The sequence below is a fragment of the Haliotis cracherodii genome, unplaced genomic scaffold, assembly GCF_022045235.1.
Source record: "Haliotis cracherodii isolate W230 unplaced genomic scaffold, xgHalCrac1.p SCAF_5, whole genome shotgun sequence".
Classification (NCBI taxonomy): Eukaryota; Metazoa; Mollusca; class Gastropoda; order Lepetellida; family Haliotidae; genus Haliotis; species Haliotis cracherodii.
The window spans coordinates 43690062-43716924 of NW_027266308.1; the positions used below are offsets into that span (position 1 = coordinate 43690062).

At 39.8% G+C, this 26863-nt stretch overlaps 1 protein-coding gene across 3 annotated transcripts in view; it reads left to right on the forward strand.

The window, feature by feature from the left end:
• Positions 1 to 15819, forward strand: part of LOC139442336 (uncharacterized) — a 96514-nt gene extending 80695 nt beyond the window's left edge. For all 3 annotated transcript variants that reach the window (XM_071223133.1, XM_071223134.1, XM_071223135.1), the window contains 3 exons: positions 6899 to 7013; positions 8440 to 8645; positions 14066 to 15819. In XM_071223133.1, coding sequence (XP_071079234.1) covers positions 6899 to 7013; positions 8440 to 8645; positions 14066 to 14188 — 444 coding nt within the window. In that variant the 3' untranslated portion in view covers positions 14189 to 15819. The remainder of the gene's footprint in view (positions 1 to 6898; positions 7014 to 8439; positions 8646 to 14065) is intronic.
• Positions 15820 to 26863: the final 11044 nt, after the last annotated feature.

Below are 26863 nucleotides of genomic sequence, written 5' to 3' on the forward strand. Positions count from 1 at the left end.
TCACGCAATAACATAACAACATTTTATACGATATCATAATGACATACCGTACAATATCTGAATGACATGTACGATATTATGATGGATTCTAATACAATAACATAATGCGATTATACCATACAATATCATGTTATACCATTCGTGTTATATACGATTACATCACCGCTCGGGCGGCCATTAAGCGCCAGACATCTAAAATTACCCGGTAATTATGATACAGTTATTTGTGAACTATGGATCCAGATCAAAATGCCAGGTCATCTAGCACCAGACAACTACGTTGTAGATGGTAGACAGTCTTGTTAAGCTTGTCTATGGCTCAGCTTAATGAATCACACTACTTCAGTTATGCAAATAAGTTCCGATAATGTAAAATGTGATAGTGGGCTACATAAACGTGTCCTACTATCGTTGTTGATAATATCAAGTCTGACATTCATTTGCTTTCATCAAATTACCGATCATCATGGTCCAGTCATTCATATAACTTCGTTGATGTCCATGAAAACATACACGAGTAGGGCAGGACATGCTTAAACCTTTCGCGAACACCTGGGCTCACTTGCACAAAGCGATCTTAGCGCTAAGATGATCGTACTTTAACATAGGCTTACAATACTTGTAGCGCTAAGATCGCTTCGTGCAAGTGGGCCCTGGTGTCATTACTTTTTTTCATTGGTCAATTCGTATAATTTTCGCACGAGTTAAAGCTGTTCACAGGGTCGTTATCAACAACTTGTTCAGCACGACAAACCAAAGTAATCTGCTCGGTGACATATCTATGCAATAGACCGTCCATGTGATATTAAATAACATTGCCTAAGGTTTAAAAAAAGATTGTCAATGCAAGAGAATAATGAGAATTTCTGCAGAAACAGATTCCATTTGTCGAAAAGGGCAAAATTGGCAATTATATAAATGAACCACTGAAAATCAGTGATGTCACAAGATGTCGAAATAATAATAATAATAATAATGATGATGATGATGATGATGATGATGATGATGATGATATACTGTTGCTTGACATGCTGGATGACCTGAAACAGAAGGTGGAACATATATTTTAACATCTGGTGTTATGAAAATAAAGAGTATGCTTTGAGCAGGATGGTGGTCGGGTAGCCCCGTGGTTTAAGTGTTCGCTCGTCACGCCGAAGACCCGTGTTCCATTCCCCACATGGGTACATTGTGTGAAACCTACTTCTGGAGTCACCAACTATGATATTGTTGGAATATTGCTAAACCATCGCATCAAAGAATGTGACACTGCGGCATGTTCTGCACCACCAGGTCTCTTGTTAAGTGGAGTACATGAATATGTTTAGCAGCATTTGAGTACATATTTTCACATCTGGCGTCATTACATATATTCTTGTCCCATGCCTTTTGCTTAACATTTTCGCGAACAGTGGTCCATGCATATAATTTTGTCAGCTCTTTTCCCTGTTACGTCAAATGGAATCTGTTTCGGCGGATAATCTAGTCTGGTTAGTCTCTTGCTTTGACTATTACCATCTATTTGTATAACTTCTGTATCTTCTCTAAAACATGACTCAGTTGCAAGGAAGTGTTGACTCTGTTCTGTGGAAGGGTTGGATAATTGGTTGTTTGTTATTAAAAGCCGCAGTCAAAAAAAGTCCCGCTAAAATATTCGCGGCGGTCAGGGTTGGTCATACCCATGATGCATAGAAACGCCACACGTTAATCCGAAACATAGTGACATAGTCATCCACCGAACCTGAGCACCAGATCCAAATACTCACATCTTACGACTAGCATGCGTCTTACTACATGCGGTTCCTAGGACCTATTCTAAAGTCCCCATGGAAACAGAACCATGAAGCTCTCTGTGACCCTGATTGCATCCATCACACAACAGATGAAACAATCTAACGTAGACAACATTCCATTCAGATACATTACGTTACATCGCATGATAGACTTGACAAAATTCTCCAAATGTCTGGTTTATATGATGAATATTGTTCTTCATCAAAACGATAACATACACATTATGTCATTCTGTCTGACATATAGCCCAGGCAGTTTATATATCGAGATGATAAATCTCTAATCTGGCTAACTTATTTCGTTTAAACATTCTAACGTCGATATTCGAGATTGTATAGGTTAACAGGTGTAATGGATGTCTCTCATGAATTAAGGCATCGAATGTGACATCAGGGCCCAGACATGGCCCGCTAACCATTACTCTTTACATTTAGATTCTACATATCATTGTTATTATACAGTTACTAGACTGGTCTAGACAGAATGCATTACCGCGTCGTTAAGGGCAATACATGGTTCCTCCGCGCATCAGACATAGCATCTTAGTTATGTGGAGAAACTATATGCAGTGATCATAGAGGCAATTTCGTTCTGTAATTTTTACAATCTTTATTTTCATTTCCATATTTGGAAATGGCTTTACATCACCTATGAATGAGCATTCAGCTTGCGATACGTTTTAGGAATTTAAAATGTCTTAATCCCCATTATAAGTTTCGGAACTACTTTTGTATCACCGATTGATGCAATATATCTCCGAATTATGTATCTCAAAATAGTATCAAACCGTAAGAGGGTCCGTTCTTCAAAGCCTTCAATAGTTATCGTAATTTCAATACTTGGACAGAGGTTTTCTAACGATGACTGATTTGTTGAAGGTAAAGATCTTTGAAAGGGAAGACCATACAAGAAATCACGAATGCAAATAATACCCCATCCATCTTGAAATACACATTTATATTATTTGAATAAACCTACAATTTATAAGAAATATCTGCCTAAAGCAGAGTTGATTCTACAATTCAGACGATTTCATGAGCATGCGTCCAAGATTCACCACCAAATAATGATGATACCAGGTGTTCGCTAAAAGGTAATCGTATCCTGCCCCACTGGTGACACCCGTCAAAAACGAAAGCAGGAGCAAGAGGGTTGTTCACCTAAACACGGGAACATTTGGTATTCGCCAAACAAGGGAATTGCATCAGACACCACTCTTGTCACTGATGCGACAAATTTGGAAATGTCCTCCACATGTCTACCATAAAACCTTTCGAAAGCTTCATTGAGGCCTTGGGTGTTGTAACCTGGATCAAACAACCTTTGAGCAGGAAGAGTGAGTGAGTGAGTATGGTTTTACGCCGTTTTTAGCAATATTCCAGCAATATCACGGCGGGGGACACCAGAAATGGGCTTCACACATTGTACCCATTTCGGGAATCGAACCCGGGTTTTCGGCGTGACGAGCAAACGCTTTACCCACTAGGCTACCCGACCGCCCCTGAGCAAGAAGAAAGGTACTGCTTAACAAACAGTTAGAGTTAATAAACATGTGGTCCTTTACTTTTGTAATTTCCCTGGGATTCTGGGAATCTTGGTTTCTGCGTATTGCCTATCGTTATCAGTGTAACTATGCTTCAATTCACTGTCCTTTCGCTCTCAGAAAAAACGCCTTTGAATTTTCCTCTTGGAAGAGTAGGAACAAAATTAATAAGTTAATATAGGTATCCGACACACACCAGGGCGCCTAGCTTGGCATACAGTTGTTAGGATATCTCCAGAATGAAAACATCCAAAACATATGTCCATTTAATCCATTTGTGATTATGCTGTCGGCAAGGTCAAACGATAACTCTTGAATTTACATTACGAAATGGCGACCAAGTTCTGAATTAAAGCAAAACATATCGAAGTAAAGCCCCTCTCGAGGGAAATTATCGCTTCTTATCAATTCAGCAAAGTGTCTCAGTAAGGGCTTTAGCTTGAGGCTTCTAACTAATTTGAAACCGTCGCAATTTTTACCACACGAAAACTATTACTTAGGAGTGTGATATTTTTTAAAGAAACCTTCATTTTCCCGCGATACTTTGCTATTTTTATCTGACTGGTGTTATTTGCAACCCATGAAACAGGAAAACTGGGTCAATTTAACCATACCTTTTCATTATTATCGAAATGTTTTTATCGCTTTTATTTACTTTATATAATTATGTCCATAGCAAGATGATGGATGGCACATGCCTTGTAACTGTATGTTGTTATTAGGAGGCAAGGCTCAGACAGAAATTCTGCAATTTCAGAGAATTTAAGCCGCCTTTTAATTTTATATTGAATCAGATCTATTATGGTCTTGATAAGTGATAGGTAACAGACTTGTTGGTAACGTGTAAATAGAGAATAATTCCAAAGACAACTTATGAAAACATATCAAATAAACTCGGCATTTACATTTTCCTTCTCTCTCTCTCTCTCTCTCTCTCTCTCTCTCTCTCTCTCTCTCTCTCTCTCTCTCTCAGCACAAGATACTTAAGGTAGTCAAATAACAGTTGCCATGGAAAAGTTTCAAATCGCAGTTTATGTATAATATAAGTATGTAATAAAACAATAATAAAAAACTATTTTAAAGGAATACTTTATATGGAAACATTCATCTGTTCATGGCATCTACTCTTCATGTTAATAATTAACAGCTCTAATTGTCATATTTTAGCTCTGTAAAATTGAAATATACCTCCGCCGTAGATTGGGGAAAAAACAGTGAACTTGACGCACTCGGAGACTCAACTAATAAATCAGCGTAAAGTAGGATTCGCTTGACAAAAGAATCTCTTTGAGGATGTCAACATCTTCTAAATTTAGTTTGTGAAGTGTTCTGGGATGTGTCTCCAAACTTGTTTATCCTACATTGGATTTTGGAACATTTCTCTTATAAAAACACAGTGCCATTACGAAATTGGTCAAATGTAATAAATGTGGGATGGGATTCCAACCCAAACTCCCAGAGTGACGCTCCTATTCACCAGCATACAAAGTCAGCGATCTAACCCACTAAGAAAGTGTTATCCCAAATATAAGATTTGGTAGCTCTCTTATTGCGGGAGATATCAGTAAGAACAAGAATATGATTCAAACATACGCTCTTTCAAACTCATTTATTGGGTATCAATTAGATGGGGTTTGAATAATAGTTCAGGTAACCATCACGGCGTGGATGCTCAATTGGGAGAAAACCCGAAATGGTACAGGTGGCGTCTTGAACATCTTTAACACTAAATCATCATTTTGTAAATCTTAAAGTGCCTGTTCGCCAGTCAATGTACAAGTTCCTAATGCTGTTAGTTTTGTTCAAATTGGATTTCTAAGCTCCTCTCTCCTTCGACTGCAGCACGTACAACACCTCATACAACGTTCAGAACCTAACCCTGATAAATATTCTCAACAACCCTTTAAGCATTTTTTCAATTATAACAATGTGGCACACTGACACAACACTGTGGTATAAATGTAAGTAAACGGCATCAACCGTAATCTGTAAGCAATGTCGCTCGGCGTAAATAGCCCGTTCTGTCTGGTGTATTTCACACTTAGCTAAGACTTAATGACAGCCAGTAATCAATGTCAGCCCCAGTCGCGTAGTCGCAGTGCTAAGTCCCACAAAGTGTTGTGTTTATCGTTCCGGCGCTCTTGTAAAGGCTTGAGAACAAGCTACTGACAGGAGTACGCCGATCGGTTCAACAGCTGTTTGGCCCAGCCGTAACTGTTAGTTATCTGTCCAATCTAAGCTGTTCTTCCCGGCTAGTCAATATAGCCCCGCTTAGTCAGTCTCCGGGGATATTGCTCATGATGTGCCGATTTCCGGTCTGCAGGTAGACGCTTGTGGAGCGATGCTGTAGGGACAGCTTCATTGGAATTGCAACCGTCTGGTTTCAGATGGCATTGGCGATAGATATATATTTCATGATTTACATTGTAGTATAGCTATAAATAATAAATAGTGTTGTAGTTATATTGGACACATAACTTTTTAGATTTTAGAGTGTCGTATCCAATTTATACGAGGACTAGTGAAACAAGGAATATGATTTATGATCTCGAAATAAAAAAATTTAAAAACAGATGTCAGAAAAAATGATACTATCACACATTTCTGCAATGACACTAAAATGCAGGATGGGTGTGGGACATGGTGGTGCAGTGGTCTAGGTGAAGCACTAGGCTGGTCGGGGTTCAAATCCATGTTCACCTTGGTCAGTCAGCTCTCTACCCGTGCTCTGTGGATAAGTGTGTACGACGTGCATCACAACATCACTTCCTCCTGTATCACGCTGACCCACCACACACTGAAATGACTTTGCAATTGTTTGTAGAGAGGTTAAATAGTTCCAACAGAGACCATATACCGATGTGTATCAGCCATACATCTCAACTGCGTGCATTTTGTTCACGAACGAAAAATGCTAATCATCATGCGCTATTTTGAAAAGCAGGACGTATTTTCATTTTTTGTGTCAGTAAATGAAAAAATAAATCCAAACTCGTTTACAACCATATTGGCATAGTTTAGGAAAGGAAGATCATTCGTCCGATAAAAGCCGGATAATCTTGATCATGACTGAAAATATTATCAAACACGGAAGTTGTACAGAGCTAGAGCACACCTTATTGATCAACATGAATAAATTGTCCACACGTCATATTTAAATTACATAAAGAGAAAGACTTTTTTCGACTCTTCGTCGCCTGTTCTGATACATTTTTTTTAAACCAATTACAGCTGCATGTACGTGAACGTCATACCGCAAGTTGATCTCTACACCTTACGCCAAAAAAGATAGTTCGCTGTTGAATAAATCCAACGGCTAGAGTAACAAGACAAAAAGGATAAAAATTCTCTTCTCAAAACTGCGCACTCAAAACATCCATGTGACACTGACAATGCACAAAGACGTTGATGACAAGTTGGGTTTTTTGACATCCTGTTTTGTCGCAAAGCAGTACAAAGTGCCTCAAGCAATTTCAATCCCCTCGTTCCAAGCCTCTCTACTTGCTAATGTAACTAAGCCTTTCCATGAACAACATCTGAAATTGTGGGTTATATTTTCAGCTTCACCAAGGGGATCTGCGGATATCCGGTTGTTTTCAGCCAGTTGCGGGCAAGATTGTCTTCAGTGTCTTGGAAGGACGGAACCTTCCTCGTGTGTCGCTGCTTGGAGCAATAAGTGAGTCTCGCAGATCCGAAACAAACACGCCCACGGCCTATTCTTTTTACGTCTATAGTAATCCCATTCCTAAGCTAGGGTATGTTTAAGGTGTAATTTTGCGTAATTTTGTTTGATGTGATGGTTGGCGATTTTTTGGTAATTTTAGAGATGTAACGTAAAGATTGGGATGTTCCAGATGCTGTGAGTACATTAATGGTGTCGCTGATTACATGGTTGAGTCTTTTGATGTTACAGAGTTGCCCAACATTCTTGCGAAATAACCTATTTTTTATACATAGAGAGACCTGTATAAGTCATGGCGATCTTTAAAATGATCGTGTTAATCGTTCTTCGAGACAAGCGGAATCTCGATGTAATAATACTTTATTGTGACGTAGAGTATTTAACTTTTTCTGAGATGGGTATTTCCAAAATATTTGTTATTGATTCTGATTGTCCTAATATAGATAACATCGGGTTAATATGCCTTGTGTTGTCTTGTTAAAATAAGCTCCATATCCACACTTTAATGTCGTGGAATATGGGCAAACACGCATCGTGTTAACAGTTTTGCTTAAAATATGTTAGTTGGGTTGAACGCCGATTTTAACAGTTTCCAGTTATATCACGGCGTGTCAGCTTAATGTGGAAGGAACGCTCGAACTGATACAGGTCCTAGACGTTCACCACTTCGGGGAAATCCCATTCAGTATGATGCTGACAAACCTAGAAACAATACCGGGTCGGACCGGGGTTCCAACCCACAATCATAGGTTTTGTTTTGTAGAAAATTATCCTAAATGCTATCTAAAGTGGGTTAAAAACATGTTGGCACTAAAACGTGATAATGTCTCTATAATGGTGTGCATAACACCATAACATAACATAACCGGGTCGGACCGGGGTTCCAACCCACAATCATAGGTTTTGTTTTGTTTGTTTTGTAGAAAATTATCCTAAATGCTATCTACCTTTTCAAAGTGGGTTAAAAACATGTTGGGACTAAAACGTGATAATGTCTCTATAATGGTGTGCATATGGTTAAGTTTATTAATGGAAACGTGCCCATATATTTATTTCCCTGAATTCACTCATACTGAGGTATGACGTCACGTAACAATTGCATAATGTGGTTTGTTTCTATCTTTAGATCATACAGAAACCATTAAAAGTGATTCGATACAAATGTATACTAGTATGTGTTCGTTTTTGGAAGGAAAGGAAAGTTTTTGACTATCATATAACTTCCAGTAAGAAATCGCTACTCTATGATGTTTTTGGAAGTTCAGCAATGTTTATTGTTTTCTTGTATATTGTTTGTTTGCTTGTTTAAACTAATGTGACACGTTATTATGACAAAATGGAGACTGGTCCGGTTCATGGCCCCTTGTGATAAAGTATTTCTGACAGCGGCAAAACTCACCTAAGCCTTCTTCACTTTCAGACCCGTACGTGAAGGTTGAGATGTACGTCAACGGAATCAGAGAGGGGAAACACAAAACTAAAGTCAGACAAAATACTCAAGACCCGGTATGGCACCACCAGTGTGTGTTTGAGATCAACAGGGAAAACCCCAAACTGCTCGGTCACGTGTTCGTTTTCCACGTGTTGCACAAAGATATGATGACCGGTGTGCACAAGATAGGCCAGGTGAGACATTAAAGATAATTACAGGAACTATTGATTGTGGGATTGATCAGGTGAGATATGAAAGATACTTGCAGTAACTAGTGATTAAAATACTGACCAGGTGAGATATGGAATATAACTTTTCCGCAGGAACTATTGATTATAGGACCGACCAGGTGAGCTATGAAAGATAATTTCTGTAACTTTTGGTAATGAGATAGCTGCATGAAAAACGGGTTATGAGATAGACCAGGTGAGATAAAGAATATAACTTTTCCGCAGGAACTATTGATTGTGGGATTGACCGAGTGAGTTATGAAAGATAATTGCGGTAACTATTAATTAAGGGATAGGCCAGGTGAGATATAGAAGAGAACTGTTCCGCAAAAACTGTTGATTTGGGATTAACCAGGTAAGGTATGGAAGAGTGCAGTTCCGCAGGAACTATTGGTTATAGGGTTGGACAGGTGAGTCGTGGAAGAAAACTTTTCCGCAGGCACTAATGATTATTGGATTGGACAGGTGAGTCGTGGGAGAGAACTTTGCCGCAGGAACTAATGATTATAGGGTTGGAGAGGTGAGTTGTGGAAGAGAACTTTGTCGCAGGAACTAATGATTATAGGGTTGGTCAGGCAAGTTGTGGAAGAGTACCTTGCCGCGGGAACTAATGATTATAGGGTTGGACAGGTGAGTTGTGGAAGAAAACTTTGCCACAGGAACTAATGGTTATAGGGTTTGACAAGTGAGTTGTGGATGAGAACTTTGCCGCAGGAACTATTGATTGTAGGGTTGGACAGGTGAGTTGTGAAAGAGAACTTTGCCGCAGGAACTAATGATTATAGTGTTGGACAAGTGAGTTGTGAAAGAGAACTTTGCCGCAGGAACTAATGATTATAGTGTTGGACAAGTGAGTTGTGAAAGAGAACTTTGCCGCAGGAACTAATGATTATAGGGATGGACAAGTGAGTTGTGGAAGAGAACTTTGCCGCAGGAACTAATGATTATAGGGATAGACAAGTGAGTTGTGGAAGAGAACTTTGCCGCAGGAACTAATGATTATAGTGTTGGACAAGTGAGTTGTGAAAGAGAACTTTGCCGCAGGAACTAATGATTATAGGGATGGACAAGTGAGTTGTGGAAGAGAACTTTGCCGCAGGAACTATTGATTGTAGGATTGGACAGGTGAGTTGTGAAAGAGAACTTTGCCGCAGGAAATATTGATTATAGGGTTGGAAAGATGAGTTGTGGAAGAGAACTTTGCCACAGGAAATAAGGATTATAGGGTTGGAGAGGTGAGTTGTGGAAGAGATCTTTGCCGCAGGAACTATTGATTAAAGGATTGGTCAGGTGAGTTGTGGAATATCGGATATCGAAATATTTTTACTTATTTTAAAACCTTTCAAGGGTTCTGCTGTAAACATAAATCAAATATATCTCTAGTAGCGACGTGGACTTAGATCGCATTCATGAACATTGGATATCATATTCACTGACAGATGTCTGGGGCTTAGTTGTGATCCATCGTAAATGCTGCTGGTAAATGTTCTGATTATATAATCCCGACACAATGGTGGCGGAAGAATGGCCATAAGACCCATGAGGACCCATGAATTGATCTTCAGGAACCCATGGTAGTCGTAAGACGCGGCTAACGGGATCGAGTTGACTATTGCATGTTTGTGTCCTAATTGCGTAGATCGATGCTCTTGGTGCCAAGCTCTGGATTGTCTGGTCCAGACACAAATATTTACAGACCCCCGTCATATAGCTGGAATATTGCTGAGTGTGGCGTCAAACAACAACAAAAAAGCTACCCCTGAGATCATATGAATATAGCATTACTCTATCGAGTTATGATTAAATATGACGGATATCTATGCATTTTTGTCTAGTACTGTATTATCTTCGGTGGATTCACATATCACGTAACAATTGCTGCATAATTGAAGCATGACGACGCCATTATGGATATGGACAGTAAAACATTATCCGTTTTTCAATCCTTGTCAAAAGGAGACAGTAGAGACCAAAATTTATAGAATTCATGACAGCGTGTAATGGAATAATGGACTTTGGGAAATATGATTATATTTATTGACAAGTGTACGGTTTACTGTTCCATATTTGTATATGGCCACATAAGCCACTTGACAGATGGAAAGGTTTAATGCATTACTGAGATCGCGCTTCTTACAAATAACATATAAATAGATTAAGTTATCACAGATGTAGTCTCAGTAGATTAATTAAATGCCCGTTTTCCTTTACGAACAGAGCCCTGGCTATATTTAAACCATCTTGTGAATGTCTGACATACAGGAGCCTGCTACCTACATTGTACACGGATGGTACCGTGCCTATTACAAGCCTATACACAGGTCTCTGACGTACAGTGATTAATAAATCAGTTCTTTTATCGTCTTGTATGTCACTCATGAAGCTGAAGTAACGTCTCTATTGACATCGTTAACTATACATTGTGCATTCTGGTCGAGTGGGCTTAAATATGGCGGAATATTTAAATGGTACTTATTCATTAGAAGTTTACAATTACCTAAAAGGGCAGTCATATGTTCTTAATTCTGCTTTTGAATGATGTCTTGGCATTTAGTTACTTAGAGTATTTGGGATAAAAGGATGCGTATTCCTTTCATAAAAACTGTTGCCATCAAGACTGATCACAGTAAAAAATAGATTAATTCAACAGAGCTATGGAAACCTTATCTATGAGAAGAAAATACGTCAAAGCCAACAAGAAAAAGCGAAACCCTTTTATCATTTATACGGGCCAAATTAAGCTCGTTTTTTTTTTATATAAATCTATACGAAAAGCACGCGCAATACTGATGACATTATAGACAAAAATCATGCCATGACATAATGTTATGACGTTTAATGACATCACAATGGTTATGACGTCACACCACATCATTGTTGACGTCCCATTTATCCTGCTTTACGCCTTTCGAATATATAGACACCAATTTTGGATAGAATTTCTTTTAAATAATCTTCTATATAATATACTTGGAAAAAATAATTTTGTCTAAGATAAAGAAAAAGATTGTTGTGTTCTGAAAAAAATGTTGAGGAATGTAAAAGTTTGTTTTTAGAATTCAGTACTGAATTAGATATGAATTATAATCAATAAAAACTATTTCTTGATATTTCTTTATTAAACAGGGCGGTCGGGTAGCCTAGTGGTTAAAGCGTTCGCTCGTCACGCCGAAGACCCGGGTTCGATTCCCGACATGGGTACAATGTGTGAAGCCCATTTCTGGTGTCCCCCGCCGTGATATTGCTGGAATATTGCTAAAAGCGGCGTAAAACTATACTCACTCACTCACTCACTTTATTAAACATTTTGAAACAAAACTAATTCAAATTGTTCGCAGCAGTGTTTGATGATAGTGTGGGTAATATGTCTTGTGAACAGATTAATCGTTACAAATGTCAGCTATCATCTACCCATGTTACAGCAACGCATAACGCTAATCTCAGGCTCTGAGCATGACAGCATATCACATCTCAACACCGCGTTATTACCATCTAGTCATCGTGGTTCATTCCCTTCATTCACAATCAGTTCGACGCAAAACTGTTCATTCCTAAGTCAATTAAGAGATAAGAAACCCTTATGGGCGTGCGAAATGCTCTTTTCAAGATGACTTTCCGTGGAAATTTGACGTTTTGTCAACGCGCATATTGATACTGTTTGCTGAAGCAAAGGCTAGCCATAACCAACGAACGTCACGTTACGCAAATGATTGAGAAGCAATCATAGCCCTACTAAAAATCCTTACTTGTCAACTTGAGTCTATTTCAGGAATGAAGCAAGGCTCCGTGGATCCTTTTCATGCCAATGGAATATACTAAGCAAATTATGGCCATTAGAGCCTTTCCCGTTATATTCATGTGAGGATATTAGATTTGTTCTCAGACGAGATCCAGTGATTACACGCTGTCGATAACTATAGTTTTGTAGTGAGATACGAATGAAGTAGCAGACAAAGTTCTACTTGCTACACAACGCTGGGATTATAATAACCATGAACAATATATTACTAAACATGTTTCCTATGTGCAGGTTTCCTTTGGGCGAATGAATGACTTTTATAGTAATATTTCACGTTTGGGTATAATTAGGATGGAGATAACTATATATTATCGCGTTAAGAGCTGTTAGGGAGGATGAAAGAGAAAATGGAATTTTCTAGGAAAATATTATATTTATAGTTACCTTAATGGGCAGTTGTGCGATTATATCAATGTATGATTACAAGCTTGGAGGTTGAGAGAAGATACGTTGCATGACGTAGGTTAAAAGAGAAGTGACACACGTGTTCTTCGATGGCTTGATGAACTATTGATGCGATATTGACAGATTAAGTACCTGGGAATATAAAGTTTGGTTTGAGGACTTGGCAATAGCATGCTTGACATGATTCGTGGCATGGGCTGATGGTTTTGACGACAGAAAAATCAATATGTAAGCGGTAAAGAGTGTGGATGACGTGCTGCCGTAGGCCTGAATAACGAATGGTAACGTCACAAAATGTTTCATGTTAAAAAAACTGCTGACTTGAGCTTGCGATTGTAAGCCGACGTGGTCGTTGAATTGCAAAGATAGTTATTCATTATCATATCCTTGGCCACACATCAAAGTGAACGTGAGATAATACTGTTTGTGACAACAATATTGATTTCGTGTAACAACCAAATGAGTATTTGCTCTTCCGCTGTGACCTGATATATAACTGTGGATATAGATTTTTTACAAAGTTATAGTGATTGAATGGACACTCGGAGAATTGATCGAAATTATTTCTGTCTATTTGCAGAAAATCATGTTTCAATCAAGTATTCCCTCGAGGACATGACACCGGAATGCAAGCAATTTGTAAAGTCTTTGAATGAAATAGTAATATGAGCAAATGACAAATTTAGGCATTTCAAAATAAACTGAATATGTTTGATTGCTTGTGAAATATTGATATCCATTCATAGTCATACATATTCATATGACCCGTGAAGATCCGGGGTAGAATAGGTCTTCAGCAACCCATTATTGCCGTTAAAGGCGACAATACTTGTCGTAAGAGGCGACTAACGGGATCGGGTGGTCAGGCTCGCTGACTTGGTTGATGCATGTAATCGTATCCCAATTGCGTGGATCGATGCTCATGATGTCAATCACTGGGTTGTCTGGTCCAGACTCGATTATTTACAGACCGCCGTCATATAGCTGGAATATTGCTGAGTGTGGCGTTAAACAAGAAACACACACACATATTCATATGATTTGATGTGTAACTATGCATAGCTTCCAGACAACAGTGAAAGAAACCAGGTGGGACACTGTTATTGTCGCATCTTCCGTCGCAGTGACAGCAATCCATTGTGAGCCTTCTTCCGTTATATTCCGACCTTGACCTTTTCAGGTTGACCTTGGCTGGTACAGTCACGGCGAGCAGCTTGAGCACTGGTATGAGATTATGGAACACCCACATCGCTCTGCGGACTACTGGCATCCCATCATCAAAACTGGGAAAATATGTTCTTGACACTTTTGTTTCCACGACAACCTGCTGACCACGTGATTGTACCCCCCTGTAAATGTCAGTATTTGTATAATGTCAACTCGTCACTTGAAACTAAACTTCACCAAAAACCCTGAATTATTGAACATACAATGTTTATATCGTGTTGATACCGACTTCGCTAATATGAGTTCGTGTCAACAACACTCAAGAATGATGGCTTCTTGTTGATTCTGGATTAGTTCATGTGAAGATGACGAGCCATCCGAGAGTCTTCGTATCGGTACTGCTTAAAAGTTGCAATTGTATCCTCTATGTCTTTTGATAAAATACTGTTGCTGTCATCTATTCCTTTGTCTCATTATTCCCAACACTTTGGCCTCCGTCTTTATTGGTAATAGATACCTGCCGATTGTACTTCGAATATAATTCTTATCTTCATCAGGTTTTAAGTTCATATATGTTTGCACCAAGTAAACACTTGCCTCGGTCGAATCCTGTCTCACAAGAAAGTCCTGTTCCAGAGTGAGTGAGTGAGTTGGTTTAACGCCGCTTTTAACATTATTCCAGTTATATCGCGGCGTGTCAGCTTAATGTGGGAGGAAAGCCCGAAGTGATGCAGGTCTCAGACGTTTACCACTTCGGTGCTGACAAACCTAGCATAATCGGGGTGAACCGGGATTCGAACCCACAATCATAGGCTTCTGGCGTGCCAAAGGGACGCAACTCTGCACAGCGAATCGCGGCGCCTTAGACGACTGGGCCAAAAACCCGTGGTCCCCCCCCCCCCCCCCCCACCTGTTCCAGAAGGAACGCCGAATGTAAGCGACCATACACATGTTTACACAACGCTGCAAAATATATGTTATGATCTTTGTGTCCACATTTATTTCAATAAGTCTTTTCCAAGACGGTGATTACAGTGTTATGTTTGATAATTAATGTTTTTCGTTGTTGAAATAGATTGGTGTACCATCACAATATGAAGTCTCATAGCAATGCATAATGCTTTGTACAAATAAAGCTGTGTTACTGGAGTCTAGAGTGTGCTGTCACGGTGAAACGTATCATAAACCTAGATCTCACTACCATACCCTATTGCGTCTGGGAGGCGTGTTTTTGTATGCTCTGTTGACCAAATAGTCTGATACATTGCATACACATATCAGTCGTGCTGAAATGTATCATCTGAATGTCATGTAAATAACACTCTGTTGACCTGTCTGAACACGAATTGTGTTTCAAAGCAATAGTCTGCACCTTGGCAATGCTGCTAGCTTATATATTTATATCTGATGTTTACAATGGAATTCTTACTTTTGATGAAAATAGAAAAAATAAAATGATTCGTCGTTTACTGTATTGTAAGATATTCGCATTTTTCACTGACCAACCTATGCGTATCACATTCACATCTGCTGTTTTGAATTCGTTCGTTTGATATTTATAGAAAATAGAAAAAGATTCATCGTCAACTGTCTTCTGAGACATTTGTGTAGTTCAATGGCCAACAGGAGCAGCATACCAAATGATATTTCTGTATGTATATTTAGTAAACAAAAGTGAAGGTATTTGAGTTGAAGGACAAAGGCGACCTACCATTTGAGAGGGGGTGGAGACGGTCTGGGATTTTTATATAAAACAGAAAATATGAATTGGCCTCGTGTTTTATATATATATATATATATATATATATATATATATATATATATATATATATATATATATATATATATGAAAAAGGATGAAAATGTTCCTCCTTTCCCAGAAATCAAGGGCGTGTTTTGCAGCAGCGACAGAACAACCATGTCTCTTACATCTCACCCCCGAGTATAAAATGGTAGTCCCTCTAATGAATGGATATTATTATAAGCATCGCAATCCCATTTTGGATTTATGTCTCATGAATCATCGATACAAGGCATTATTTTGTTTGTTGTGTTGTAACACTCTTTAACCTATGAATTGTAACTGTTTTATTATATTTCAAATATGAGAGTGTATATTGGATTCAATAATATTTTACCCCACTTTCGATGATACTTGAGTCTTATGTCACTTTAGATGATGGTTTTATTATCGGTTTTAGTTTTCTTTTATCATACGTAAAACGACTCAAAACATGGGAATAGATTTTAAGAAGTCTTTGAAGTATGAACGTGCATACGTGTACTGTATAAGGAATACAATGAGCAGGTGACTTTGCAGTATAATGGTATTTGCTTCGTAACATTTTTTTAAAATTGTTATAAACACGGATGAATTGGACCTAAAACTCCAGCAACCCGAATCACGTGACAGAGAGGTGGTTTACTGCAGAGAGGTAGTAGTGAGTTTCTTTTAACGCCGTTTTGGACAGTATTTCAGTTAAATCACAGCGTGCCAGCTTGATATGTGAGGAAAGCTTGAAGTGATGCAGGTTTAAGACTTTACCACTGTATTGAAACGCATGACCAAGGAAAAAGGTGCTGACAAATCAAGAAACACCACGAATCTGGGATTCGAACCCACGATCATAGATTTAAGACACGTGCACCTCTGCACAGAAAATTCCAGCGTTATAGATGACTGAGCCACCCGTGACTCCTGCTCCATGGTACATGAAAACCTTCCAAATAGTACAAATAACCATTCAAACACAACACCGTAAACATTCTATAATAATGTCTTCAAGCAACAGCTACGCATAATGTGAAACGGCCTGGTGGACAATGTGTTCCCTCGTTGTGCATATTGACCCGAATTTGGTTCCCAACACGGGTGCAGCTGCAAACGGAGAATGATGAGCATTTGTATTATAGCTATTGTACTTCTAAACCCCTACTCTTACCGGCTTTTGTTATTCAGTGTTAAGATATTCAGTCTGATCCTCATGAAAAATAATGATTCTATCATGATAGCATTTCATATGTTGATGTTCATACAATTCCATATCTGAATTATGTTTATATCCCTCCCGATGTGTAACTCAAGTAACGTGTTGTATATAACAGCCATTTTATTTACATATATTAATATTTGAGACCATTCGATACATTTATTCAGTGAAAGCAAGAATCGATCTTAACATTACTAAGACCAAATGACATCTGGATGTCGTAGCCAAGAAGTCTGAACTAACATCAATGATATGATAATTCATATTTTACATCACAAAATTAACCATTGCTACTAATTTCCATTCATACTTTTGTATATCAATATTATCCAATTCTCTGTATATTTATGTATTTAAAATGCCTTTGTATTTCAGATTGCCAAAACTTGTCCAAAACTGTATATGTTCTAAGACGTGATTGTGTTGTTTTCTAGTCAAAGTTATGTTGCTTGATGCACAAGAAGAAAAGTACAGTTCGTTCATCATTGTGCCAGTTGAATAAGATGTACCATATCATGAAATCAAACAGGCAAGTCTACATGATCAGTGAACATTTGCAAACCGTTTTTACTTTGATATTGCATTACTATTGAATAGGACGAAACAAGAAAGTCGTTGTATATAGGATACAATCATTGACATATGTTTCAGCTGACATTGACATGAAATTGATCCTATGTTGTTCCAAATTTTGTTAATGTCTGTGCAATAAGTTCCTGTTATTGAGCACTATTCACAACTCCCTATTTAACACTGAAGGTCCTTGTTTCACTGCACTGTGATTATCTCTACAACTGTTATGTAAACAAGTTTAACAAACTGTTCCTTTGGGCACGTAGGACGCAAAGCCATTGTTTCATACAATGTTGAGAATTTTAGAGATTTATATATATTGTACAGATTTATCTGTGATGAATAAAGTCTATTCATGTATAGTTTGTTCATTTATACACACAGAGAGGAAGGTCCGGGGTTCAGTCCCCGGCCGCTTCAGACCAAAAGACGTTAAAAGATGGTACTTTTTGTTACCCTGTCTGGCGCTCGGCATTAAAGGGCTAGAACAAGGACTGGTCGGCTCGGAGTCAGTACACTGTGTCTGAGTGGGGTATTCATGTTTTACTGCGGCATGGTATCTCAGTGAGCTAGCACTATAAATCGGCATCAGTCCGGACTAGTACAAGCAGCCACACAAACACACACACGTACATGCACGTCGCTATATAAGTGCAATAATCTTGGACGCGACGTTAAACCCCATTTCACCCCACCTCACTTATACAGATGTGTGGAGCCTCAATGCCATGTTAGAGCTAAGGCAACCGTAAATGAAAATATTATAGTATGGAGTTATGATCGTCTTTGTGGAACGGGACCCTGTTGGATTCTAACAGGGTGAGATCTGTACACGTTGGATGGCCATTTAAATTCCTTCAGCGTTCAGACCTTGATTAGTCGTTGCAGTAAAGGGCGTCCTTGGTTGGTTCAAAACGACTTCAGTTAAAAGCGTCATTCCAAGGGAACGACTTTCAGCTGATATGCTTAAACAATGGCATCATTGGTTTCCATGTTCCAAAAGATTGTTTTAATTTTTATGAGATGTTCTTCTTTAAGTAACAACCTCCGGGGTCGAGTGCTAGAGCCTGCGCCCGGAGAGCGGCGGTCCGGGGTTCGATCCCGGAGAGCGGCGGTCCGGGGTTCGATCCCCGGCCGCGTCATACCAAAATACGTTAAAAGATGGTATAAAGGGGCTAAAAAAGGACTGGTCGGCTCGGAGTCAGTATACCGTGACTGAGTGGGGTAGTTATGTTAAACGACGGCATGGTATCTCAGTGGGCTAGCAATATTAATCGGCATCACACACACACGTTGATGCACGTCGCTATATAAGTGCAATAATCTAGAACGGCCCGTTAAACCCATTTCACCTCACCTCTTCTTTAAATATAACGATGGGGTTGTCACGTGGTAAAGATTTCGCGTTTCATGCCGAAACCCCGGATTTGATTCTCAACATCAGGTAATTGTGTTTAGTCCGTTCTTGGTTGGCTGTGGTATTGCTGGAATTAGTCTTTGCTGAAAGCTGTAAATAAACGCAACAAAACCCTTTCCATCATCTTACGAACTCTCCTCTAAACGCAGACTCGAATGTAAGATTCCATGAGCATATATTGATAAATCACTGTCAAATAGTGATGGCACCAGGTGTTCCCGAAAAGGTGAGCGTATCCTGACCCACCGGTGGCAACCGTCATATACACATGCAAATGCAAGTCAATTATTTACCTAAGAAAACAAGGGAACATACGGTACAAGTCAAAATAGGGAATTACACCAAGCATCATTTTCGTCATTGATGCGTCAAATTGGAATTGTCCTCCGCATGCCAACCATAAAACCTTTTGAAAGCTTTACTGAGGCATTGTATGCTGTAACCCTGATCAAACCATTTAGATTAGTATGACGTTCTTTGAAATCTTCGAAGAGATCCCATGTTCGATTGTACCACAACAGTTGTGAAATGTAGACACCAAAGGCTGGGACAGCTGGAATGTTCCTCGACATAAAGGAAAAGTTGACTTCTGGAAAGATGAAGTCTTCCCTCTTGAAATTCAGTCTTGAGGATATTTTTTCTCTCTCTCTAAATCTTTATGCATACAATTCTAATTATGAATCAGAAGAGGCAGCTTCATCAGTCTCTTTTATTTCCAGCTCCGTTGGGTTAACCAGTGGAAGGTAATGGGCTATTTGATACACCCGAAGCTTAAGTTAAAACTGTTTGGTGAAATTGCCTTGTTCTGAGTTTGCCAGTCCGAGCATAACTCCTGATCCATAAACATCAAGGAGTAAGGAGGGGAGCGGAATGGGACTGCCAATGTTTTTGCCAATGTCCTATCCCTGTATCTAGGAGGTAGTCAAGCATTTCAAATATTGTTTTCTCAGTAAACTTCAGATGACATTTGGTTTCATTTTCTACAATTTGTCCTGAACCTCTGAGGAATGGGATATAACTATATCTATGGTCTCCACCTTTGGTGGCAAGTTCCCCATGGATAAAAGAATGAAGCTCTTCCACGATTAAACACAAATGCATCGCAAAACCTACATCCACGTACAGTTGATTAAACACAGTTCCATATCAACACCTACAGGCAAGTACAGTTGATTTAACACAGTTCCATATCAACACCTACAGGCAAGTACAGTTGATTTAACACAGTTCCATATCAACACCTACAGGCAAGTACAGTTGGTTAAACACAGTTCCATATCAACACCTACAGGAACGTACAGTTGATTAAACACTGTTCCATATCAACACCTACAGGCAAGTACAGTTGATTAAACACTGTTCCATATCAACTCCTACAGGCAAGTTCAGTTGATTAAACACTGTTCCATATCAACACCTACAGGCAAGTACAGTTGATTAAACACAGTTCCATATCAACACCTACAGGCAAGTTCAGTTGATTAAACACTGTTCCATATCAACACCTACAGGCAAGTACAGTTGATTAAACACTGTTCCATATCAACTCCTACAGGCAAGTTCAGTTGATTAAACACTGTTCCATATCAACACCTACAGGCAAGTACAGTTGATTAAACACAGTTCCATATCAACACCTACAGGCAAGTTCAGTTGATTAAACACTGTTCCATATCAACACCTACAGGCAAGTACTGTTGATTAAACACAGTTCCATATCAACACCTACAGGCAAGTTCAGTTGATTAAACACAGTTCCATATCAACACCTACATCCACGTACAGTTGATTAAACACAGTTCCATATCAACACCTACAGGCAAGTACAGTTGATTAAACACAGTTCCATATTAACACCTACAGGCAAGTACAGTTGATTAAACACAGTTCCATATCAACACCTACAGGCAAGTACAGTTGATTAAACACAGTTCCATATCAACACCTACAGGCAAGTACAGTTAATTAAACACTGTTCCATATTAACACCTACAGGCAAGTACAGTTGATTAAACACTGTTCCATATCAACACCTACAGACAAGTTCAGTTGATTAAACACAGTTCCATATCAACACCTACAGACAAGTTCAGTTGATTAAACACAGTTCCATATTAACACCTACAGGCAAGTACAGTTGATTAAACACAGTTCCATATCAACTCCTACAAGCACGTACAGTTGATTAAACACAGTTCCATATCAACACCTACAGGAACGTACTGTTGATTAAACACAGTTCCATATCAACACCTACAGGCAAGTGCAGTTGATTAAACACAGTTCCATATCAACACCTACATCCACGTACAGTTGATTAAACACGGTTCCATATCAACACCTACAGGCAAGTACAGTTGATTAAACACAGTTCCATATCAACACCTACAGGCAAGTTCAGTTGATTAAACACTGTTCCATATTAACACCTACAGGCACGTACAGTTGATATCGATAGTTATAGCGACCTACAGTTGATGACACACTGGCGGATATGGGTAGTGACAGTGTTCTACAGTTGATGACACACTGGCGTAGATCGGTAGTGACAGTGTTCTACAGTTGATGACACACTGGTGGATATCGGTAGTTACAGTGTTCTACAGTTGATGACACACTGGTGGATATCGGTAGTTACAGTGTTCTACAGTTGATGACACACTGGCGTAGATTGGTAGTTATAGCGACCTACAGTTGATGACACACTGGCGGATATCGGTAGTTATAGCGACCTACAGTTGATGACACACTGGCGGATATCGGTAGTTATAGCGACCTACAGTTGATGACACACTGGCGGATATCGGTAGTTATAGCGATCTACAGTTGATGACACACTGGAGGATATCGGTAGTTATAGCGACCTACAGTTGATGACGCACTGGCGGATATCGGTAGCTATAGCGACCTAGAGTTAATGATGCACTGGCGGATATCAGTAGCTATAGCGACCTACCGTTGATGACGCACTGGCGGATATCGGTAGTTATAGCGACCTACACTTGATGACACACTGGCGGATATCGGTAGTTATAGCGACCTACAGTTGATAACACACCGGCGGATATCGGTAGTTATAGCGACCTACAGTTGATGACACTTGGCGGATATCGGTTGTTACAGCGGCCTCCAGCTGATGACACACTGGCGTATATTGGCCATAGCGACCTATAGCTGATAAATGAATGAATGAATGAATAAGCTTTTCCTCCATTCGTTTCGGAGAGTACAAGAAAAGAATTACATATTAGTGTCAACATGCACCTGACGATGTGTTAAAGGTACGGGACAGATTGCAGCTGCCATGAGCTGATTTCCTTCGCCACGATATTAATAAACTGTGCCATAGATTATCAAGCGACATCTCGTCCACAAGAGCTGTAATACCACCAAGCAATGTTACAATCTCTACATCATTGTCAACACAGTCTTCTATTTTTAGGAACTGGTTTAATGACAAGTGGTCTAACAGTTTTTCATACAGAATATTCCGCCGTGCTGCAGCTACAGTGGCCAACAGCTGATGAAACATCGACGTCACGCACGGTTTATGAGAAACAGGAAGTAGTCAGACCAAACCCATTCACACAGTACCTGCATAACACACCTTCACCTTGCTTCAGCTGCCTAGAGTTCCCTGATACGGGGAGATCGTCATGGCAACATCGGCAGCATTAAGGTTATTTTTGCCATGGAGTGAGTCCGACAGCAAGTAGTCAGAAACTCGAAGAGCACTTAACACATGAGGGTAAAAAAGTATATCAATCATCAGTTTTTTTAATCATTTTAAAAAAAGATTGACATTCTTGTATGTAAATATTGCATAATCAGACCCACTGCTAAAACTTGCACCTTCAGTTAAGATGAAAACAGCAAAGTGTACAATCAACAAACAGATAGCGTAAATCAAATGAACAGGAAAACAATACATTCCAGAGAGTGGGTATGGTTTCTCACCTCCTTTAGCAATGTTGCACAAATTAGACGGAGGGGGGCACCAGGAATGGTAATCACACATTGTACCCATGTGGGAAATCGAAAAACCGGGCATTTGGCATAACATGCCAACCCTTTAGACTCAAAGCAATCCATCTGCACCTGGACATATTTTTTTAACGAAAGGGGGAATATCATACATACAGTATGTCAGCACTTCCTACAAAAGTAATAGATGGGGCAGGATTTTTTTATAAAACCTCTGCAAGCACTTGGTCTTAGATATAAGGTTCATAGAGAAGCAGGATAAATGTATGGCCAAACTGTGTCGATAGACGTAAAGGAGAATGTCAAAGGGTTATCATACGTGCAGCTTTTTTTGTCGAAATGCATTGATGTTCACATCCTGCCACTCAACACTGTCGGAAAATATGCCAACCAGCCGAGACAAAATTGTTCCATGGGCAAAAAACAAGCTATCGTGGGAGGACACTTTGAATTTAAACAATAAATGTAAACAAAAAATGATTTTGAATGACATTGAGGGGACATAAAGCAAGCGCAGTTCCAACGGATGTTTTGATCATCAAGGTGGTATTTTATAACGAATCTGGGTTGATGGTTGGGGAGAATAAGGTCAGGTACAATAATAGGCCCTGACCAATAAAGCGGAACAAATCGCTACCTACATGTATCTTGCGCGTCCATTACTGGCCAGAAAAACTGAGGGGGTCCTTCCCGTGACCATCTTCACACCAGAGGAAGTCAAATCCGGTAGAGCTGTCTCTCATACAATGAACGTACTGTGTCATTCGGCTATATGGATGAGACAGTCAAAGAACAGAAAATTGATCAATATGTATCAGAACAACTTCGATTAAGTTTCTATTGTCCATAGTCTGCAAAACCGGCGAGGACGGTTATCACAGAAGAATGTGACTTCGTCAAGACATTAATGTCAAGACTTAATGGCATACCAGTGACGTCATCTCGGTTCCACAAAATAAATTTCCGGGCAATGGTAACATTTGAATAACGCGTACCATCCTGGATTTCAGACCTGGGCCCACTTGCACAAAGCGATCTTAGCGCTACAACTATTGTAAGCCAATGTTAAAGTATGGGAGTTAAGATCATCTTAGCGCTAAGATCGCTTTGTGCAAGTGGGCCCTGGCAGTGTTTGTCACAGATTTCAATATATTAGGATTAAGAGTTTCTTGTAGACAGATGACAACTTACATGAATAATATACATTGAATTGTAATAGTATTCCCGTATCTTGATTTGTTCATTGTCAATACGGTCTTGTATAATATCTTCATTATTTCCAGCATAGAGCTAGAGAGACGTGTGTCTATCGTTTTAGAACGATAATTATTTATGACTTTAAGTTTGCATGGTTGGATTTGGTATGGGTGATTCTGTCTTCTTGTTTTTAATTGTCTACCTGTGTCACACATGCACCTTACATGACCCTCTACACAAGCAAACAATTTAGTAATTAATCGGCTGTTTCACCTCCTTGAAAAGTGTCTGGATCATTTCAGTCGAGTATCCAAAAGGACATGTCATCATGATCCTTTTGAGAGAGGGATTTCAACACAGAATTTTCTTCTACTGAGTGGACACCAATAAAATCATGACTATCGGACGATGTTAACTGTGTTTGTGAATTTCACCGACTGCCAAAAGTGCATTGACCTTTCAACGTTTTTGGCCATAGCTCCCCCATTTAAGGTCGGAAGTATAACAAACTATATATTTCTAGGTTCCTAATGACTGGACGAGTAATTTGATATGCATATCGACTCAATTTTGACCCCTGTTTGACTTTTGTTGACCCTTCCTCCAAATGCCCGGGATTTTCAACCGGGCAGCCCAAGTCAAAATTGTTCAATATACATCAGGAAAATCAAAACACTTTCAAACCTTTGTTTCCATGATTTGGTCACGGGACCTACAGGTTGGTCCTTGACTATCTGTTGCTTCATCATACACATTCCATGTTTCCCACGCTGTTTTTTCCTTTTCCTCCAAATCAAGATATCCGGTCACATCCAGTAAAGCTCGACGTGAACAGGGTTTTTCTGGTCCATGGAGTCCGGAGAGGCCATGACCAGCCAAACATCTGAATTATCTGCCACTTCCAAAAGCGGTCCAGATGCGAGACATCTATTCTGTCAAACAATGCAATGGCCAGGACAATGAGATCAGTTTTCAACTCTTGGAATCAAAATCTTATCATGACCCTGTCTGGCAGCATTTGACACGTGCAAAACGATTCTTGTGTCAGTTTCCTCGTATGAACATACATGTAGATGTAGATCATTGACAACATCTGACCCTTTGTTACACAGAACGTGTGTGCGGTAAGTGCTTATGATGTGTTTATCCCCACGTTTTAATGAAATAATTTGTTCAGCCAAGTACTTAAACAGTTCTGTCTTGTTCTCGTCAATTCTCAGTGAACATTAATTGCTGTCTAGCTGACAGTACACCACGACCGACCCGTGAAGATCCGGGGTAGAATAGGTCTTCAGCTCCCCATGCTTGCCGTAAAAGGCGACTTTGCTTGTCGTAAGAGGCAACTAACGGGATCGGATGGTCAGGCTCGCTGACTTGATTGATGCGTGTCATCGTATCCCAATTGCGTGGACCGATGCTAATGATGTCAATCACTGGATTGTCTGGTCCAGACTCGATTATTTACAGACCGCCGTCATATAGATGGAATATTGCTGAGAGCGGCGTTAAACAACAAACAAACGAACAAACAAACAAACATCATGACCAGTGTTTGTTACTGGATAGCAAGCTGGGCGTGGCATACCTGGAGCAGTTTGTTTTTCATGAGGCATCTATTGTGTTTTTCCTGTCCTTCAGTGTCACATGAGGCCACAAGGTTGCGCTGAACTCAGTATCTCGTGTTACTGCCCCGGGTAGCAATCACGGCTCTGCATCTCCTCGGCACTGACTGGATAAGTGTACGAATTCTATCCTGCGGAATTCTGTGCCATTCTGCTTGTAACGCGTTGGCCAGTCGTGGGAGTGTCTGCGGCGTGCTATGACGTTGACGTGCACGTCGATCGAGTTCATCCCAGTGGTGTTGGGTGGGGTTGAGTTCTGGAGATCTCGACGTCCAGGGCATGACGTTGATGTTGGCATTATGAAGGTAATCTACCGTGACACGAGCTGTGTGCGGTGAAGCGGTCCCTCTGGCGGTCAATGATTGGAAGAAGGTGGGGTTGAAGAATTTGATTCATGTAGCGATTTGCTGTCAAAGTTCCCTGAATCACAACCAAGTCAGATCTCCTGGTGCAGGATATGACCCCCCACACCATAACACTACCGCCACCGAAATTGTCGAATTCACGTACACAATGTGGGGCAAAACGCTCATTGCGACGACGATAAACACGTTGTCTTCCATCTTCCACTAAATCACACTCGTCTCCAGTTTCTCAAATTCCAAGCTGTAAGGTATGGCAACAACGCAAGCGTCGCTGTCGGTGGATCTGTTGCAAAACAGGGACGATAACTGGTCTTCCGGGTCGGATTCCAGCCTCGCGAAGATGGCTCCTGACAGTTTGGTCCGATATCCTCCTCAAACCAGGGTCTCAAATCTGCAGTCACCGTAGTTGTGGCATTGCGATGATGTATGTGGAACGGACGAATGTAGCGATCATGTACAGGGGTGGTAACTCCTGCTCGGCTCGGCATTTTCGAACTTGAAAAATGTTGACAATTTTTGGCTCATGCTTGCCTTTTCATAGCCAGTACCACAATTTACAAATGCCATAACTTGCACGTGCATTTTGCTTTAATGCTTTCCTCTATGACATTTTTTAACAAGTGTGAAAACAATGCCGTTTAAAACATTGCAATTCGACAATGG